Source organism: Urocitellus parryii, chromosome 4 (assembly GCF_045843805.1).
Source record: "Urocitellus parryii isolate mUroPar1 chromosome 4, mUroPar1.hap1, whole genome shotgun sequence".
Taxonomy (NCBI): Eukaryota; Metazoa; Chordata; class Mammalia; order Rodentia; family Sciuridae; genus Urocitellus; species Urocitellus parryii.
The window spans coordinates 61,823,644-61,844,400 of record NC_135534.1 but is presented as its reverse complement, the minus strand read 5'-3'; the positions used below and the strand labels follow the sequence as shown (position 1 = coordinate 61,844,400).

The following is a 20,757-nucleotide window of genomic DNA, read 5'->3' as shown; positions in this document are numbered from 1 at the left end:
CAGAGGAAAGGGTATTATTTACCTATCATTCTGAGCATTATTTGATGTATAATTTATGGAATTAGTTACTTCTTCTAAATACTGATTGTAATTAGCACTTTTTCTTAGGGTGCTTGGCACAGATTCAGTGAGAATATGGATGCAAAAATGTTTCAAGGAGTATAAAAAGCCATAGAAATTAGATATTACCAGGATTACTACTTTACTCCCTGTTACAGAGAGTTGGATTCTGGTTCACATGAAGCTTAATGCAGATGTACTTGGGAATCAAGCAATCTATAGGATGGGTTGATTGAGGATAATATATTGAAACCATTTTTCCTGAATATGTGCATGGAAATATTTACAAACAAGTGTAGTGTAGCACATTTTTTAAGATCAATTGCTTTGAAATAAGGTAGACATGGTCTTAAGCATAGACTCTGTAGTTTGTTAACTTTTAGCTGGGCAAAGTTATTAAAAATCTCTATGAGTTTTCACTTCCTCATTATGAAATAATAAAAATACTCATAAAGTTGATTTTAATTTGGTACAATGTATTTAAAGGATATATATATATATCCTTTATATATATATATATATATATATATAGAGAGAGAGAGAGAGAGAGAGAGAGAGAGAGAGAGAGAGATGGTGTGGTGGGGGGAGTGTTGTGTGTGTGTATGTGTATATACACATACATATACACATACACACACATATACATACACACATATATAGTTATATATAACATATATAAAGTTATATTAAAACATGATTTAAAGGATATATATATATATATATCCTCTCTCTCTCTCTCTCTCTCTCTCTCTCTATATATATATATATATATATATATATATCTATATATATATATAGATATATATATATATATATATATCTATATATATCTCTATATATATAGAGAGAGAGAGAGAGAGAGAGATGGTGTGGTGGGGGGAGTGTTGTGTGTGTGTATGTGTATATACACATACATATACACATACACACACATATACATACACACATATATAGTTATATATAACATATATAAAGTTATATTTAAAACATGATTTTCAAATGTTAGATTACTTTAGCTTGCAAGGTAGGTTGCCTGCAAATGTGACTCAGGATGACTTCATAGTTGCGGTTCCTGTGTGTGGGGGGATAGAAATGATTAGACAGATAGTGAGACCTGTTAGGAAGAACACATATTGGAAAGAAAGAACAGAAGAATTATTCTTACTGTCCTATCCTAATCCAGCTCTGACATTCAGAGAGTCTCTCTGACTGAGACTCTGTAGCCTGAGGCTGGGGGAAGAGGAATAGGTGTAGTTATCTGACACAGGCAGGCTGTTTTTACAGTCTCCTATTATTTTCAGTCCCTGAGGCCAGAACTTTCTCCTAGGCTCTGATAGATGGGGTTTGCCTTGGGCCTAGGAGCAGGGTTTGAGGCTGTTTCTGAGCTGCTGTAGAGGAGCATATTCTTATGGGTCGCATCACTCTTGCTCCAAGCAGCATATTTAAGTAATCAACTTTACTTTCTGTTGCCTGGTGACTCTACTGGGTCATTGCCTATAAAGAGCCCACCATGGGAGCTGGCTTATTCTCTGCTCTGTGGTGGGGCTGAAGAGAAGCTGGTGGCTCTTCCCACTGATGTGACCAGGTAAGAAGCGTGCAAGAAAGATTTAAATGGAGAAGAATTTTAAAATGAGGAATAGTAGAAGAGCAGGAGGAAGAAAAAGCAATGTGTAGATGGGAGTTATGACTAAGGCAAGTGAAGAGGTAGTAGTAATGGTATAATGAATCAGGGATGAGATTGAGATATGGAGATTGAGAAAAGAAAGGAAAAGAAGGGGCAAAGAGATAAGAAATTAGGACCCAGAACTCTCTGCTTGTGGCTACAATTTTTTTTAGCAGCTAATTTTGTTAATTGAAACTGCTTTTTTTGAGATCTTGCTTTAGTAGCTAACATGGAGAGAGAGAAAGAGTGTATGCTCAAACTATAAAGAAGCTCACCCTCTAGGCAGAAAGAAGAGATACCTTGACATAAAAATTATCAATATTCACTCTGCTTCATTATTAAGAATCAAAGTAAATGTCCAAGGATTAAGATGGACAAAGATTAGAAGCAGAGGGGAATTTTCAGTTTAATACATTCTGGATTTGTCAGGGAAAGTTTTGGATTGTGGAAGGAATAAAAGCTAGTGTTGATGAGTGAACAGAAGATAGAAGTTGGTAAATGAAGAGAATGCCATAAAACAGGGATGTTGAGTTATATATCATGAAGACACAGAATTGGGTGGGTCTTTTTCAGATAATTTTGCTTAGCCTCTTCTTTATGTATGGGCAGATGCTATTTCCTAACCAGTCAGATAGACACTTGTACCTGAAGAAAGAAAGCATTAATCCATTTTGCTGGTTAGTGAGCAATGTAGGGAAAACCTTAATGAACTGTGTCCTACAGGCAGCTGCTGAGTGTATGAGCTTAACATGAACATGCTGCTTCTCCTCCTGCCTACACATGTCCATCCATAGGACACAAGTTCTCCAGTAGCAAAGTGAGACTCTGTCACCTTCTCTTTTCCTACCCACCTCTCATTATCTGGGGCCTTTTTTCTTTTTTTCTTTTTTTTTGGTCCTTTGTGACATGAGATACTATTCAAACACGAAAAGTTAATTGGTATCTGCTTTATAGGAAATTTGTCCCTTGATTACTCTTCCACTCTAGAATTCTCCTCTACATACACCCAAGACATGAAGACACACAATACAAACATATGCAGACACTTACACACATTTCCAAACACACTTGTACTCCACAAATATTCTTTAGAGAGCCATGAGGACCGAGGTTCTTATGCTCATCTCTATCCTTCCTTTGAATTACAGAGCTATATAAAAATAATATGTTTTTTAAAAGAAGAAAATATAGCATCCAACTATCTGGATTGTCTTATAAGGCTGACATCTCTTTTGGTCTGAAGTTTGGTAAGATATAATGAACTTTAGAGTTAGTAAATCTGATATTGAATTTATATCTATTTATGTTGGATACATTAATTAGCATGCTCTATTTCCCTTTCTTCAAAACAGGAAAAAAAACTCATTTAAAAATTTTCCTAGATTTTTTTTGAAAGTACACAAAAAGAGGTTACCAAAATGGATAGTATGTATAAAAAAAATCTTAATTATTTTCATTTTCTCTTAATTTACCATCTTTCTCCCAATTAACTAGATGATCTTCAGGGTATCTAGAGAGATTATTTCCCCATGGATCATTCTTCCCTCACAACTTCCAGATCCAATCTACATTTCTCTAATCCATTCTTTATCTACTTTTGTCATTTAAACATCTGTCAGTACATCTAATATAAAATTGATTGAGTTTTTATTAATTGTCAGTCATTGTGCTTGTCTCTGAGAAAATATAAAGATGAAAAACCCAAATTTTTTTTTTGTTCCCAAAGAGTTGACATTCTGGTTGGAGAAAGAAATGTGATCCAGAAATAAAAATTTAGATCTTATAAAAGTATATGTAAAATACTTTTGGAGGAGATTCAATATGTTATGCATTGTAGAGGGATTCCTAGATGTTTACCATAAAGAAAGAGATATACTCTTAATGTCTGTGCTTAGTAGCAAAAAAGAGAACTAATGACACAGAAATCTCAGCTATCTTTTGTTTTCCTATCTTCCTTTGGGTAGGAATGGCTATTCCATTTCTCCATGTAGTAGAAGTTCTTAATTAAGGTTTGCCTTGGCTTCTTTCCTCATTTATTCTCACTAGGTTGAGTAAATTTTGAATGTGAAAACTGTTCTTTACTCATTCCTGTCTCCCTGACTTTCACTACAATTTGACAATTAAAATGATGAGTGTTTGATTTGATTCAGCATGTTTGTAATCTCTATCACATTTGGCATTGATTTTCCTGATTCTTAGTGTTCTTTTCCAGTCAAATCCTAGACAACTATAATACAATAATACTTAAATATAACATCATAAAATATTTTTTCCTGTTGGGGTAAGAAGTGAGTATTTCTATTATCATCATCAGTAGGCTGGAGGAGGTGTACAAATTAACATTGCTCATATTTATCCTTACATGATGCTCTGTAATTAGAAAATTTCTTATATTTACTGTCAGCAGTGCATAAATATAACTACTGGAAGATGAGGTCACTTAGAACTGTGTCCATTTAACAACTAAGCCAGATATATCACTCCCAGTCAGCTCTTTAAAGTTGACTAGTTGGCCTAAATAAAAACAAAAATTAGGAATTATTATTCTTTTGACCAATAGTTGTTAAACCATTTCTGAATGGCCATCTTAAGTATAAATTCTATACTTCTGCCTCCTTAGGACACCATTTCTGGGTTCTCTTGTATCTGTCCTTCTAGGGATTTTCTCATCCATTCATCTCCTTGTCATTCCAACTTATGATGTCAACTCAGCCTGCCTGTCCCTGATTGGTTTCTTTTATCCATTCTTCCATCTCATTTACAATTTTTCCAAAGTCATTTATGGCATGCTCATGAGAGCCTTCCATACATTTCACCTTGCTTATAAATAATCTCAAGTCCATTCCAACATGGACATGGCAAGACACTCAAAAAATAATTTCATCAATAGAATAAGCATTCAAATTAATATAATTGTTTTAATCAACAAGAGAAGAAAAACGAAGAAGGAGGGAAGCAGGATTAGTTCCTGTATCCTCCCAATATCATAAAATGGTGCCAACATTCATGGCCCCATCACATTGTAGTTAATGAAGCAAGGCATGGTCTCCACAGTGGTTCATTAAATTCCTGTCATGACTTGAACACAATAGCAAAACTGAGGTACAAACTGATGTGGCAAGGTATTTTGTCTAGGCTTACTTGCTAAGACTAAATAAGAATATCTGAAGTTGTATATTCCAGAATAATGTTTGGAAATCTGGACAGGATTCAGCAGGACAGTCAAGTAAATGGATTCAAATTCCCCTGGTAGATATTCATGAGAAGTAGAAACAAAACCCCTGAGGTGTACGATAGAGGAAAAAATAGAACCTAGTTGGTAGACCTGGAAAGCCATAGAGAGAGACAGAAATATAGGACACAGTGAATCTCAGGCTCAAAAATATGTGGAATGGTAAAAGCCAGAGTTATTGGAATTAATTCCATTCAGTAAATGAAGTAACAAAGCCCTAATACTAAAAGGATATTTCTAATAGGAGAGTATGAGGGGAGTGTGGTAGGACCAGTTTCTAATAAAGACATTGTGGAGTACTCCCCACAGGTGCCCAGAGTGGTGCTTGTGTACTTCTCTATTATTTTTTTAGTGACTTATATAGCTTGGAGACTTAATATAAAGACCCCCCCTCCAGGTTATATTGTTTATTATATATGCCTGTGTTTTACCTGTCTATAAAAATTTTTTATATCAAGTCAGGCTAGCCTAGAAAATAAGGTGACAATGAAACTAGGGAGACTGATGGATATAATCTGGAAATGATTATAATCTGGAGACAGGAAAATATGGCCAGGTTCTAAAAAGAACAATCCAAAACACTGTAGAAGGATCTGATCTGATAGACACAGGGATTAGATTGGGAGTGTTGAATAAAGAGATACAATTGTGTAATCGGGGAACCGTTTATGAAAAAGCTAGGATTATAAAAAAGGATTACATGGCCAATATTATCTTTATTGTCTTTCTTTTCAGGGTGTGCCCTCAACTCAGCATGTTCATTTTCAATAACACCACGTCCTCCTCCTCCGGCTTCCTGCTCACTGCATTCCCTGGACTGGAACATGCTGATGTCTGGATCTCCATTCCTGTCTGTTGTCTCTATACTGTTGCCCTCTTGGGAAACAGCATGATCTTATTTGTCATCATTACCGAGCGGAGTCTCCATAAGCCCATGTACTATTTCCTCTCCATGCTCGCAGCTGCTGATCTGTGTCTGACCATCACGACCCTTCCCACTGTGCTTGGGGTTCTCTGGTTTTACTCCCGGGAAATCAGTTTAAAAGCTTGCCTCATTCAAATGTATTTAGTGCACACCTTTTCCTTTCTGGAGTCCTCGGTGCTGGTAGCCATGGCCTTCGACCGATTCATGGCTATCTGTAACCCACTGCAGTATGCTGTTGTCCTCACAGACATGATGAGCTTGGTGATAGGACTCATCATCTTCATACGACAAGTAATTTTCATGTTTCCCTGTGGTCTAGCCTTGAGTAATATGTCTTTCCGTGGAGGCCAAGAGCTTTCCCACCCGTTTTGCTACCACCCAGACGTGATCAAATACACACATTCCAATCCCTGGATCAACAACTTTTGGGGCATGTTTCTTCAGCTATTCCTGAATGGCACAGACTTGCTGTTCATCCTTTTCTCCTACGTCCTGATCCTCCGTACTGTTCTGACCATTGTGACCCCCAGGAAGCAACAAAAAGCTCTTGGCACTTGTGTCTGTCACATCTGTGCTGTTACTGTTTTCTATGTGCCAATGATCACCCTGTCTTTAGCACACCGTCTCTTTAATTCTACCCCAAGGGTTATCTGTAGTATTTTGGCCAATATTTACCTACTCTTACCACCTGTACTGAACCCGGTCATTTACAGCCTGAAGACCAGGATGATCCGCCAGGCCATATTTCAGCTGTTCCAGTTCAAGAGTTCAAAGCGCCCCAATATGAGGGGCCTTAGAAGAAGATGAGATTGAAGAGAGAAATGGATTTGGTGACTGAGGCAATTCCATTTGGAATATAGGCGTGGGAGAACAGAATAGTGTTTCCTTAAGCTTATCAGAGTTTCATAAATACCACAATTCAAAACCCATTTAATTGTGTATATGTTCTTCAGACATTTAACAAAATGACAGTGTCTCCTGTGTGTGCACATAAAAAGCACATTAAAGTCATTTAAATTCAATGGAACAATTTATCTGTTTTAAAATATTAATTCTCAGACCAGAAATAAATGACAATAATTTTATATTTGCATCCAACTATATATTTTTTTCACATTCCAAGGGAGCAATGAAGGTTTTCTTTGAGTTGGTAAAAATAAATATATGTGTGCAAAAGCACACATATAGAAATTTGTGGTTAAACACTTTAGGAAAATCTTGCACACTCCTTTCAATTTCTTTTCAATTCCTTCTAGAGAGCACTGTCTCCTCATAGATATACTCTTTGTACATCTTTCTTTAATCCCCCCCCTCTCTCACACACACACACACACACACACACACACACACACACACACTCTTTTTCTCTTGCTCTCATTTGCTTAGTCTATTTGAATATATTTGGAACCTTTTTCTGATTATAAATGTCATATGAAATATAGATTAAAATTGTGAATATATTGAGAAATACAGAAAATTATTAAAGATTATTTATAATCCCACTAATGACATTTTATATATGACCTAATCTTTTTTTCTAAGCAAGTCAACATAAGTGCACACAAATATACACATATACATTTACAGATTAACACAATAATATATGCTTATGTGTCTCTTGTTTGTATGATATTATTCTCTGTTAAGTCATAGTACTTTGTATTATCTTTTCTTCGAGTCTCTACCAGAATAGGCAATTTGTTGTTCTTTTATGTGTGTTTAAGTTTACCAGATCTTAGTCAGTGAATATTAATATTTGTTTACTTGTTCTCCCCACTACCAAACTGTGAGCTGCTTCATAGCAGGCCTGTGTCTTATGCTTCATTCGATCCTTAAGACCTGATACACTGCCTAGTATATACCACTTAGTTGTTAGTGTTGTCTTGCATGGGTGAACAACAGCATATAATATTTATATCATGGTTAAGGTTATGAAGTCCTATTATTTAACATTTCAGTTACTCTTGACATATATCCTAATAAATATATATTTGATCATACCACTGATTATGTTCTTAGAGAACTAGTAATATGAACTATTAAACTTAGAAGGAAACAAAGTAACTAAATTTAGTGTAGTAACTGAAATTATAGGTTTAAGAATCATACTATCTGCATTAGCATTCAATCTCTGAACACATTTGACCTTTATTTCCTTGGAAAAGTTGTTGATTTTTTAAGTTTTAACTTCCTAATCTATAGAATAGGAGTAATCAATAAACCTATCACTCTGTGCTCTTGCAAAGTTAATGTTGCTGATAGAGGTAAACATATAGGCCAATAGGCTTACACCTGGTAAACCCTGGGTATATCCTATTATTTCTAATTTACTATTTAAATATTATTCATACAACTAATCACTTGTTAACAAAAACATGCTTTTCCTTTTTATTTTTCCATTCTTGTTTTCTTAGAAAAAATTCCCATCCAGAGATGATAGTTTTACTTGGATTTAAATAAATTTTAAAGTTACCTCAGCTCTTAATTTATTTTAATTTATCTTTGTGTGTGACACCATGTCATGCCCACACATAGGAAACTTTAGGCTGTCATTTTTTCCTACTAGTGTTATTTGACCAATCAATCTATACGGCATTATTTTCTGATATTGCTTTATTATATGTTGCCAGGTCTTATATGGTGTGTTATAATGCCTTGATTCTCTTTCCTTCCTCTGCCTATTAAGTTGGTGAGTGAACCACACAATCTTACCCTGTGTAATAAATGTCACCATCATATTGAGCTTTAGCCTAGTTTCTGTTTTTATCTTATATTCTATAGTCTCTCTTGTTACTCAATTTTTAGAATTGTTGTAGTAAATTTCCAAAGAAATGTTACTGTAAGCTGAACTGGAAATGTATGAAACCTATATAAGAATGCAGAGAACCAGAACATGGACCTGTTCAGTCTTAAGATGCAGAAACAAGATTAATTGACATGTTGTCACTTAAGAAATTCCTGTCTGGCACAGATTTGAAATTCTGAGTTTGGGGCAAACACTAAAAGGAGTATAAACAATGTTTTTAATTTCACTCATGAAAATGTATGTGTGTTGGGGGGTTTAACAGAACATTTTTTAGGGCATCTTCAGGACATAAAATTCAGTTACTCACTGATTTCTTTTTATTAGAGGGTTTTAATGATACATAATGGTTGAGCTTATTCTGAGAAAGTCATACATGTCTGGAATTTGATTGACTCCATCTTAGTCCCTGTCTCCCCTTTTCCCTCCCATCCTGTCTCCCATTCTCCTTCCTCTGCTTTAGTGATCTTCCTTTTATGTGTCTATGTATTTATTTTTGATGGCTGCTTTTTATAAATACACAGTGGTGGAATTCCAGCATGATTCTGTTAGATTTATTCTTTGTTTCTACTGACTGATTCTTTTTGTTTGTTTGTTTGTTTGAGCCCAAGCAGGCTACATTTTCTATCACTTCAGATGTTCATAGTACTTGTAATATTTTCATAATCATCAAAGGCTCTTTGATTGTTAAGATTGTTTCTCAAAACAAGTTGGGGGAAAAGTTGCATAAGACTTCCAGCCAGATGCCATTCCATATGTACTATAAAAGTACTGGAACTACACCAAGATATTCGTTATGCCATTTTTGTGTGGAAACAAAATACAAGTAAGAGAGACAGATATATAAACTAATGATTATGATAGAATTGGTGAATGTGTGGGTCCCTGAGAAAGAACTGAGTAACAACCTGGGGAGAGGCAAGCTTCACCCTTTCTTCCCTGATTAGGGCATCAGTCAGGGTCAGCTACCCAACAATAAAACCTTATCTAAACTCACCTGGAGACAAAAAATAAATATGAATATTTATCCATCAGAGAAAAACTTCTTGAAAATGGTTCTTTGAAAGAGAAATAATATCATATGTGTGTTCTGTTTAGACAATAAAACATTAAAATATATTAATTTGTTCCCCAATTCATATAAAAGTGTTAAGGATTGACTTATTCTAAATACATACGTGTGCATACACACACACACACACACACACATATGCATATAGTACTAGGGATACAACTCAGGGTTGGTCTATCACTGAGCTACATCTCCAACCTATTTTTTTTTTTTAATTTTGAGACAGGTTCTCACTAAGTTGCTGAGGACCTCATTAAATTGCTGAGATTATTTTTATATCTTTACCTGTTATTAAGCAGACACAAACAAGAAATACACAAGAAGCAAATGATTTTACAGAAAATAATTTGAGGAACCCTATCATCTATAGTTGGTTGTTATCTTTTTAAAATATAAAATCATACATGCATGTATAAGATTTTAAGTTATATAAATATACATTATTTATATTACATAAATATAAAATAATTCTGAAATTATTTCTAGCTTACTTAGTTAATTGGCTATATCATAGTTTTAAATATCAAATACTTAAATAATCCACAAGAACCATACTTTATAAAGTTTATTTTAGAGCAGTTAATAACTCAGTTCTTTTAAAACTACCGTATATATATTTTTTTCTTTCCTGCTCCTTACTAAAAGTACAATCATCTATCTACTTATAATAGTTATTACTTATTGGAACTCTGGAATTATGTGGGGAAAAAAGAATTTTTTTTTTGTTTTACCTTAAAGAATGCTGTGAGAGAGTTTAATCTCATAATACAGGGCTATGAAAACTTTGAGGTAAAAAAATTACTGGTTGTCCCTATTTTATTGTTAAAGAAGGAGGAGAAGGAGGACATTGTTCCACCTCACAACAGTAAGTGACTTCACTTACATGGGAAATCAAGAATTCCTACAAAACAGCTAAAGTTCCCTCAATGAATATAACATGCCTAAGAGCCACCTGAAAGAAAATCTGCAACCAGATTGGGGTAGCATCCTTTAACCTCTGACTTGTCTGATATTCATTATCTGCAGGGGACAAGATCTACTGGCACATGTACTTATCCTTGTGCTATCAGCAATGTAATTAAAATAGCATATCATTGTATTGATTCACAATTATTATTCATGCTATTGTATAACTGTCCCTATATCCCTATCAATGCCCATGTAAGTCCTATGTTCATATAGTAACTAGCTATGTTTGGTCAATATAATGACCATCGTATAGGTTATACTGATTATAAAGATGATTTTAAAGATAATGATGAATCATTGATAATACAACTCTTTTTAAGATATCATTTTCTTCCCTATCCTGGTTGATCTTGCCCTACTACCCCCTGCCATATTTTCACTTTATTCCCAGTTTTTTCAGAACTCTTTCATAAATTTGCTCTGTCTTCACTCAACATGCAAAGGGGTTCATCAGAGGTAGCACTAGTAAGAAAATGACAGCAACAAGGATCATGGCAAGTGGGGACTTGTGCTGGCCAAAGTGATGCATGGATGCTAAAGTGATGGAGGGCACATGGAACATGAGCAAGGCACAGATGTGGGAGACACAGGTGTCGAGGTCCTTGAGCAACTCCCTATGGGATCCAATTCCTATCATCATCTTCAGGATACACACATAGGACATAGCAAGAACACCTTCTTTGACATTGGGCAATGAGGAAACCAGAGAAAAAAGTTGAGTGTGTTGTCCAAGCAAGAGCCTGCTTCACAACATCCTGACAGAGACTATAAGAGTGAGAAAGTAGGCTTTTCCTATAGTATGTTGCCTACAGTATGTCAAACAGCACTAAGAGCATGTTTTTAATGAGAAACAGCTGACCCATTTGGGCAACTCTGGCACTAGTAAGGACATTCTGTATCTCAAAGGATTGTGGTATGTAGCCAAAAGATATGATCAGTCAGTTCCTGTCAGTGAATCCATGGAGAAAGATTTTTGAAAAACAACAGACAACTGGGGAGATTGCAGTGACATTGAACAGAGATTTGCAGCATAGTAGGGAGGAAGGAGGTGGATAGATCCCCCTCAGAGACAGCCTACATGGAAAGGAAATAGTATATGAGTATATGGAGCGAGGGCTCAGTCCTGATACAAAGAGAATGGAGCAGGGCTCAGGTTGTAGCTCAGTGGTAGAGCATTTGCCTAGCACATGTAAGATTGGGTTTAATCCTTGGTACTACATAAAAATAAATAAATAAAGATATTGTGTCCATCTACAATTAAAAAAAAAAGATGAAGAGGACAGTGCATTTGCCCAAGCTGGCCACCAGGTACATGAGGCCAATGGGTACAGAGTTCCACACTTGAGCATGCTCCAGCCCTGTAATTTCAATCAGAAATGGGTGGTGATCTTAATTTCAGATCTGAAATTATTTATTCACAAGTCTGAAGTGACACTTTCAACATGTGTCTGTTGTGCTTCTCTCTCTCTCTTTAGCAAGTTTGAGAAACGAGCAAAAAATAGTGCAATTTATAAAAATGTTTTTGCTAGTGTATTATAGTTACACAAAATAATGAGGCTCATTTTGACATTTTCATAAATATATATAAAGTAATTTGGTCCATTTCAATCCCCAATACTTCTCCTTACCCTCTTTCCTCATTCTCCCTAATCTTCTTCCTCTACTCTCTTGGTCTTTCTTCTATTTATTTGTTTTTTAATTAGTGCTTTATACTTTTACATAAAAGTGAAATTCATTGTGATATTCGTACATGCACATACCATGATTTGGTCACTTTAATTCTGTAGTTCTGCTTCTTTCTCATCTCTTCCTCCGCCTCTTACTCTACTTCAATGTTCTCCCAATTTTTGTAAGTTCTCCTCTATTTTGATTCCTTATTTCTCTCTAGCTTTTGCATATGAGAGAAATCATTTGACCCTTGACTTTCCAAGGAAAAGTTAAAATTCAGGAGCTATTGAACAGCTGATTGAGTCTCTAAACAAACACCTAACATGATGAATTTAAAGAACAGTATATTTGAACCATGAGCAAGATGGATTGAACTTGAGAGAAATTAAGAAGCCACTCAACAAGAGAGAGTGCAATAATCCTATGAAGAGATGACTATGGGATGGGCAGAGAGAGAAGGAAGGCATTTATGAAACAAACATATAGTTTGTAGGTTATTCACAAATTCCACTAAATGACTAGAAATAATTTTAAATTCTGTAAGTTTGCTATTTAACCTATTTGGGTAATGTAGTCCTTCTCCTCTTACGTGTTTTGCAAAACCAGATTCATACAGTATGCTGAATTTTGTACCAAGATATTCTTCACCAAAATTTATATTTTGAACATGTTCTCATGTATAGAAATAGTCTAAGAAAAAGTCAAAAGTTTGAGTAAACAACTAAAAATTTAACTGGAAGGAGAGCAAGGAGTTCATTGTCATGACAATCTGTCTGAGGCATTGAGGAGACAGTATTGCTATGGATGAAAAAGGAAAACTTTTTAGAAACTAGAGGCTTAGCTTGAACGATGAATTCAAATTTTGTATTGAGAATTTGGCCAAGATAACTGAACATTTAAAAACTGACATCCTGCAGAGAGCTTGAAACAGGAGCCAGGCATGCTGCCTTTCTGTGAGGACTGTAAGCATTGCATTGGCTCCTTATGGAAACTTCTTGATGTCACCTACATTTCTCCTCTCATTGATCCCTGCTTCCACCTTCAAAGTCAGCAATGTTACCAATGTTACGTCCCCCTGTGCTGTTTGCCTTCTGTCACATTTCCTTCTGACCATTGCTGGGAAAGAGGCTCTGCTTTTAAGGATCCACATAATTAAAGGGGGTTCACCAAGATAATCCAGGATAATCTCTCTCTCTCAATGTCTTCAACCTAGATCATATCTGCAAAGTTATCTTTTGCTATGTGAGGAAGTATATTCACAAGTTTCAGGGGTTAGGACCTCTTTGTAGGAGGGTGCACTTTTCTGCCTATCACGAATACATTGCCTCAACTTCTCTTTCTCACATTTATTTGTCAAGTACTACATTATATATGTTAATTTTTATAATCTTAGAAATTGAAACTAACATTAAATATATATATATACATTAAATAACAACAATAAATACATTAGATATTAGCATAAGTAGCATAATTTTTGAGTTTGAAGAAGTTTAGCTCCAACTTATTAAATGTACAAGGGACACCACCCAGAGAAACAATATTTCACATGTGATTACTGGTCATAACAAAATACTAAGTAAATATTCATTTCCTTTCTTTTCTTAGTTTAAGTGTGCTCATTTAGTCTTTTGAACTCATTCCATTTTCTGGTTTTGCTATCGTTTTGATTCAGCCTCAGTTTTTCTCCCCCCAGTTGGTAGTGTATGCAGATTCAATGAGGTCTTACATGTTTCATGTTTCAATACACATATGAGAAAACAGTGAATGTAAATTCATGACAAAATGAATTAAAATAACAATGACTGTAAGAAGAAAATAGACAATTAGTGTTCAACACATCAATCAACATGTAGAATAATCATTTATATAAAGCATTTAAAGTTTATTTTATATTTTCATGTAAGATGAATCCTAATATTTTTCCATTTTAAATTATAATTATTGACACCTACTAAATCTACAAACTAGTGGTATTCACCCTGATATTTCCATACATGCAAATATCATGAATCAATCATGTCTAATCACCTTCCTGTACTCTTGTTGCTCTCTCTCCCATCATGCTTCCCAGCCTCTAGTATCCTCTTCTAATTTCAGGTCATCTTTATTCTTTTAGTTTCCACATATGTGAGAGAGGGAATAAGATATTTGTTTATCTGTGTCTGACCTATCTGATTTAACATGATGACTTCCAGTTTTATTCATTTTTCATGCAGACAGGATTTTTTTCTTCTTTATAGCTGAATAATACTTTATTGAGTGTGTTTACTGTTTTTCTTCTTTTAATTTACTTATATATCTTAGTTATTGTGAATAGTGCTACAATAGACCTGAGTGTTCAGGTATTTCTTTTGAATACTGACTTATTTCCCCTGGATTTAGACCCAGAAGTGGTATGGCTGGATTATATAATAGTTCTATTTTTTAATTTTCTGAAGAACCTCTGTACTTTTTTTCTATAGTGATTATACTAATTTACATTCCTACCAACAGTATATAAGGCCTCCATTTTCTCCACAGTCTAGTTAGACTTTATTTTTATCTTTTTGCATTTTTAAAATTTTCATGATTTTTTATACTTTTTAACATTTTTTTTTGCAAATCTCATTGATGTCATGGTTAAAATAAGAGAGTTGTTATATCTGCTTCTAAATCAATCTTTTGCGATTTCTAATTTTTTTAACCTTTGGAAAATTTCACTGTATGCTTGTGAGAAAATGCAAATGGAAATTATAAAACACATATAAAATCAAATGCCATCTTAATACTATTGTGAAAGTAGTTATGACCTTAGAAATTTCCAGGAAGTTGTCTCAGAGACCACCCAGGATCCCCATAAAACACTGAAGCATATATTTGTTAAATAAATACAAAGTTTATCCTGGAAATGACAGAGGATCAATTACAATGATGCAAGAACACAAAAAATATGGTCTCTACCTTGAAGAGAATTCCCCTCCCCACAGAAATATACAATGGAGTCCAGCTCAATGGCAGGTCAGGTTGTGGGAGCTGATGGGTTGGGTTGATGTCCTGATGGTGATTCTTTTTTTATTATTAAAGTATGATTTTTTAAAATTTTTTATTATTAGTTGTTCAAAACATTACAAAGCTCTTGACATATCATATTTCATACATTTGATTCAAGCGGATTATGAACTCCCATTTTTACCCCGTATACATATTGCGATTCACATCGGATGGTGCTTCTGATACAAGCAGGATGTGAAGCACAGCCACTTGACAGTGTGTCTGACTTTACATAAAGTACGATTGCATGTGATGCCATGAGCTGAGAGTGTCATCTCATTTATACCAGACAACTGAGAATTATTGTCTTTCCAATTGTGCAGGTCTTTGTTCTTGAGCACACTGTGAAGTTATAGTGTGGTGCATAGGAATTAATTCCACTAAATTCAAAGAAGAGTGCAGAAGTTTGAGAGATAATTGTTGACTTCAGATCCTCAAACTTAATAAGCTTAGTATGGGCCATAAATCCCATGAGATAACTTTTCTTTTTATATTCCCCTAACAAAATTATCATCTCTCCTCCCTTAAAATGTCCATTCCCTGTTTCATCACACAAAGTTAGATTTTTAAGCTTATCCATTCTCCTTATATCTATATCCAATACTGAAAACATCCTGTCAACTTTACCTTGTGAATATTTTCCAATTTGTCAACTTCACCTCTGTTGCTCCCTTTTCTCATAATATGATCTCTTCTAATTGTTCCTCCACTCTCCAGTCTTATTCTCTCTCATCTTTCTTTTTTCTTCTCTTCCCTTTCCTCTCCTCTTCAACCCAGGTGCAATAATGATTCTTGCACATGGCTTAATAGATCACATTTGCCTTCATAGTAATGAGTAAGTTCCTAAAATCTTTCATTCAACCCTTTAATAAATTCTGTTATTTATTCATTATAAATTTCGTATATCTTTTCCCTCTACTTCCATAACCACCCCCTGCTCCAAACCAGTGTCCTCTCTTACTTAGATTATTACAATGATCTAGTTTTTTTCCTTCCCCCCACCCCCGGCTGCTTCCCATGTCTCCTGAAGATGCTCCTGTAAAACAGAAACCATGTCAAGTTACATTCCTGCTCACAATTCCCCAGTGACTTCCCATCTAATTCTGAACTGAAATTCCAGACCTATCAATGAATTGGGTGATATGGTCAGCACTACCTTTCTTTCCTCCTTACTCTGCATGCTCTCCACACCACAGTGGCAGATGCAGTGGTGCTCCCAACATACCTAAGCACAAAATATGTTCCTGCTCTACATCTTGCACATGCCCTTCTCTCTACTGGAATCCTTTCCCCACCAAGATATGATTGTGCTGCATCCTTATATCCTTGAATTATCACCTCAGTGAAGCTACCCTTGACTGTCTTAAAATTACAACTTTTTTTTCAACACAACGCTTACTCTCCTTTTCTATGTTAATTTTTCTTCATAGCACTTTTCACCCTTTTTAAAAATTTCTCATGTTTATTGCCTGTTTAACCTTATTAAACTCCAAGACTCCTGAGGGCAATGTTTTTGTTGGTTCTGTTTTATTGCTCTATTCCCCAAACCAAAAATATTGCTGGTATATTAAAGTAGGTACTCAATAGATATTAGCTGAGTGAATGACTAAATACACAGTCACTGCAAGTTCTGATTCCTGTGTATTCCTGGCTGCACCTCAAGATACCTCCTCCTCTCAGTCTCAAGAGAACTCAAGTCTGAGTGGCTCTGGCATATTTTGTGTTTTGTTTTATGCAGCCGGGGATCAAACGGAGGGCATCATGCTTGCTGTGACAGCACCATACCACGGAGCTACAACTCCAACCTTGAGCAGTTCTTTACAAGAATTGTTAATAGTTTCTCAACAATTACTACTCCCTGTCATCTTTTGGCTTCCTAACAAAATACTTGCTTTGCTTAGAATAGTAATTTTCCTCAACTTTACCTGGATAATACCAAGCTCACCTTCAAGACTCAATTTGTATATCACCCAGAATGATAAAATATTCCAGATTGCTTCACCAGAACATGAATTCCTTCAGGATGAGAGATGTATCTTGTTTGCCAATTTATTCCCTGTAATTTTTGTAGAAGTTCATTGTATGAAAGTAAGTGTGAGACTTGTTCCACATTCTATTTCATGCTTAGCTACAGCCTCATAGCCTGCTGGAATTATTGTCTATTCTCTCTCTCTCTTTCTTTCTTTCTTTCTTTTTCTGTGCTGGGGTTTGTACTCAGGGTCTCACACATGCAAGGCAAGCCTTCTACTATGGAACTACATCACATGTTTAATTTAAGTAGGCATCCTTGTGACATAGACATTTTTAGAATCATTTGAATAGAAAATTGAATTCATTTTTAAAAATTTGTTCTTTTTAGACATACATGACAGTAAAGTATATTTTGGCATATTATACATACATAGAGTTCAGAAAGGTAACAATTTTACAAAGTCACACAGAAATTAGGACTTTCTCAGCCAGACTTTATTTATTGAACTTTCTAGTATATCAAAATAATATGAATTCACTATAAGATGTAAGAGAACATAACTAATGTGTGGATATAGGAATTACAAGTGCACGTCAGAAATTACAAGTGCATATGCTTCAATGGTTTCATATTTTTTCTGAAGTTTGAAGTATATAGACACATAGATAGTAGAATGTATTTTGAGATCAGGCACTTTCAGGGTGGTATGGCCGTAGACGGCGAAGGCTAAAATATCTGATTGCAGGCTGTATTTTGCTTCTTGATCATAGATGTTTGAAATTTTAAGTTCAGAAAGGAATGTGTCATTACTTTTCATGAAATCAGCTTTTATTTAAATGATGCCATGTGATGAAAATCCAACTAGAAATATCATTCCAAAAATATAGCATTTTTTATTGTTTCCAGAAGTGATGCTGTGAGCGCTCATTAAGACTTTGATATAAAATTATATGATAAATATTTAAATTCACTGGAAAAAAAGAATGTATTTTGAGATCATTTATATATGGAGTATAACTTCCCATTTTTGTGGTTGTACACGATGTGGGGTTACACTGATCATGTATTAATATATGAACATAGGAAAGTTATGTCAGATTAATTCTACTGTCTTCCTTGCACTCCACCCTGTCTAATCCAGCAAACACCCATCCCCCTGTTGTGAACAGTCTGCATCAACATATTAGAGAGAACATTTGGCCTTTGGTTTGTGGGGATTGGCTTATTTCACTTAGCACAATAGTCTCCAGTTCCATCCATTTATCAGCAAATGCCATAATTTAATTCTTCTTTGTGGCTGAGTAATATAGAAACCACTCTGGACTCACACATAATCTATGTTATTATATATTTGCTGCCTGGAGCTAATCTTAACTCTGCCACAGCATCATATTCAAGGTTCATACATTCATCATACAGAAATAGCTTTTTCATGGCAGACAGGAGGAGGTCCTGGTGGTGGAGGGCATGGAAAATTACAACTTACCAGTATCATAGTCTACTGTCTCCCTCCACATTCACCTGAACAGAGTGAGAACTGTGTGAAAGCTATGGTTTGCTCATTCTTATATATCTGTTGTGTAAATAAGTAAGTTTCCTCTATTTTATGCATGTGAGATATTATAAAGATAGAAGAGGAAGGATGCATAAAGGAGACGGTGCCTCCAAGACTTGACGTAATTAGTAACAAAGAGCGTGGGTCACCCGATCACGAATCTGTTTGGTCTTCACACTGTAAACAATGGGGTTCATCACAGGGGGGAACAAAAGATACACAAAGCCCATAACCACCTGGACCAGATGGGGTGCCTTCTTTCCAAAGCGATGGATGACAGACAAGCCAATCATGGGAGTGTAGAAGAGGAGCACAGCACAGATGTGGGAAACACATGTGTTAAGAGCTTTGAGCCTCTCAGCCCTGGAGGCAATGGATAACACAGTTCGCAGGATCAGAGCATAGGAGAAGAGGATCAGCAGTGAGTCTACACCTACTGTGGAGACAATGACAAACATGCCATAGATACTATTGGCCTTAATGTCTGCACAGGCCAATTTCATCACCTCTTGGTGGAGGCAATAGGAATGTGAGAGGACTGGAGAGCCACAGTAGGGGAATCTTTTGAGCATAAAAGGCAAGGGGAAAATGAGGGCTACACTCCGGCCCAGAGATGCAAGGCCAATTCTGCCAATGACTGTGTTGGTGAGAATGGAAGCATAGTGCAGGGGTCGGCAAATAGCCACAAAACGGTCAAAAGCCATAGACAGTAGCACAGAGGACTCCAGGAAGGACAAGCAGTGAATGAAAAAGAGCTGGGCAAAACAGGCATCGTGGCCAATATCTCGTGCCCCAACCCAAAAGATACCCAGCACTGTTGGGAGGGTGCAAAGGGACAGCCCTAGGTCAGTCAGAGCCAGCATGGACAAGAAGAGGTACATAGGCTCATGGAGGGAGGGCTCTGTTTTAATGATGAAAAGAATTGTGCAGTTGCCCAGGATGGAGACCAGGTACATGAAGCATAGTGGGATGGAGATCCAGATGTGCACATGCTCCAGCCCAGGAATGCCACTCAGCAGGAAGGAAGACGTCATGCTGCTGCTGTTTCCCAAGGGTCCCAGCGTCATTGTATGTGGAGAGAAGGGGTAAGGTCAGTTTCTTCAAAAACCCTTACCTGAATTGTGCAAATGCTGTTGATTGCACCTTGAATAAATTGAATGAATGTGTGGAGAGAGAGAGAGAGAGAGAGAGAGAGAGAGAGAGAGAGAGAGAGAGAGAGACTGAGATCAGAATCAAATAGACCTGGAACTGTCCAGCTGTTCTAAGAGGTTGTTTCACTTTTATCTCTGATTTCCTTTCATCATCTGTTTGAAGGAAATATTTTGTTGTTTTGTAGTTTCAATAAGAAAGATGTGGAATTGTCAAGGGACTTCCTAATGTTGTGCAACTTTTAAGAGCTAAACTGAGTGAGTTGAATGTTCTGACCACTGTATCAACCTCCCTTGCCAGGCTCCCTTGGTTTCTAGAGGTTTGTTTGTTTGTTTGTTTGTTTTTTTCAGTTGGCATCTCATTAGGTTTCCCAGGCTGGTTTTGAGCTCATGGGATCAAGGGATTCTTGAGCTTCAACTTCCTGTGTGTGTGTAGGTGAGACTATAGGTGTGTGCCATCTTGCTCAGCTTTAAATTTTTATTAGACTTAGTCACTGTCTCACCAATGTCCCAAATTTTCTTTTATCTTTTTTTTCCCTTATCTTGCTTTGTTCCTTTGCTCTTCTTTGATCTTTTCACTTTTTATTTTCTGTTTTGTTTAACTTCATTAGTCAAATAAAACCCCTGACCCTAGAAAAAGGGTTACTCACATCCTCT

The 20,757-nt window shown here is 35.9% G+C and overlaps 2 protein-coding genes and 1 pseudogene across 3 annotated transcripts; 1 reads left to right on the top strand and 2 right to left on the bottom strand.

The window, feature by feature from the left end:
* The first annotated feature begins 5,709 nt into the window (after positions 1-5,709).
* Positions 5,710-6,687, top strand: Or51t1 (olfactory receptor family 51 subfamily T member 1). Its single transcript, XM_026400939.2, has one exon. It carries the CDS (start codon positions 5,710-5,712, stop codon positions 6,685-6,687), a length of 978 nt encoding a protein of 325 aa, XP_026256724.1.
* Positions 6,688-11,100: 4,413 nt separating this feature from the next.
* LOC144254283 (olfactory receptor 51A7-like) lies at positions 11,101-13,415 on the bottom strand (annotated as a pseudogene).
* A 1,397-nt stretch (positions 13,416-14,812) lies between these two features.
* Positions 14,813-20,019, bottom strand: LOC113191310 (olfactory receptor 51G2). 2 transcript variants are annotated; one of them, XM_026401003.2, is made up of 2 exons: positions 19,102-20,019; positions 14,813-14,836 (listed from the first exon to the last, which is right to left on the bottom strand). In XM_026401003.2, exons 1-2 carry the CDS (start codon positions 20,017-20,019, stop codon positions 14,813-14,815), a joined length of 942 nt encoding a protein of 313 aa, XP_026256788.2. The 2 variants fall into 2 exon arrangements, with proteins under 2 accessions (XP_026256788.2, XP_026256787.2); XM_026401002.2 differs by lacking the exon at positions 14,813-14,836 and having other exon boundaries at positions 19,078-20,019.
* Between the last annotated feature and the right edge of the window lie 738 nt (positions 20,020-20,757).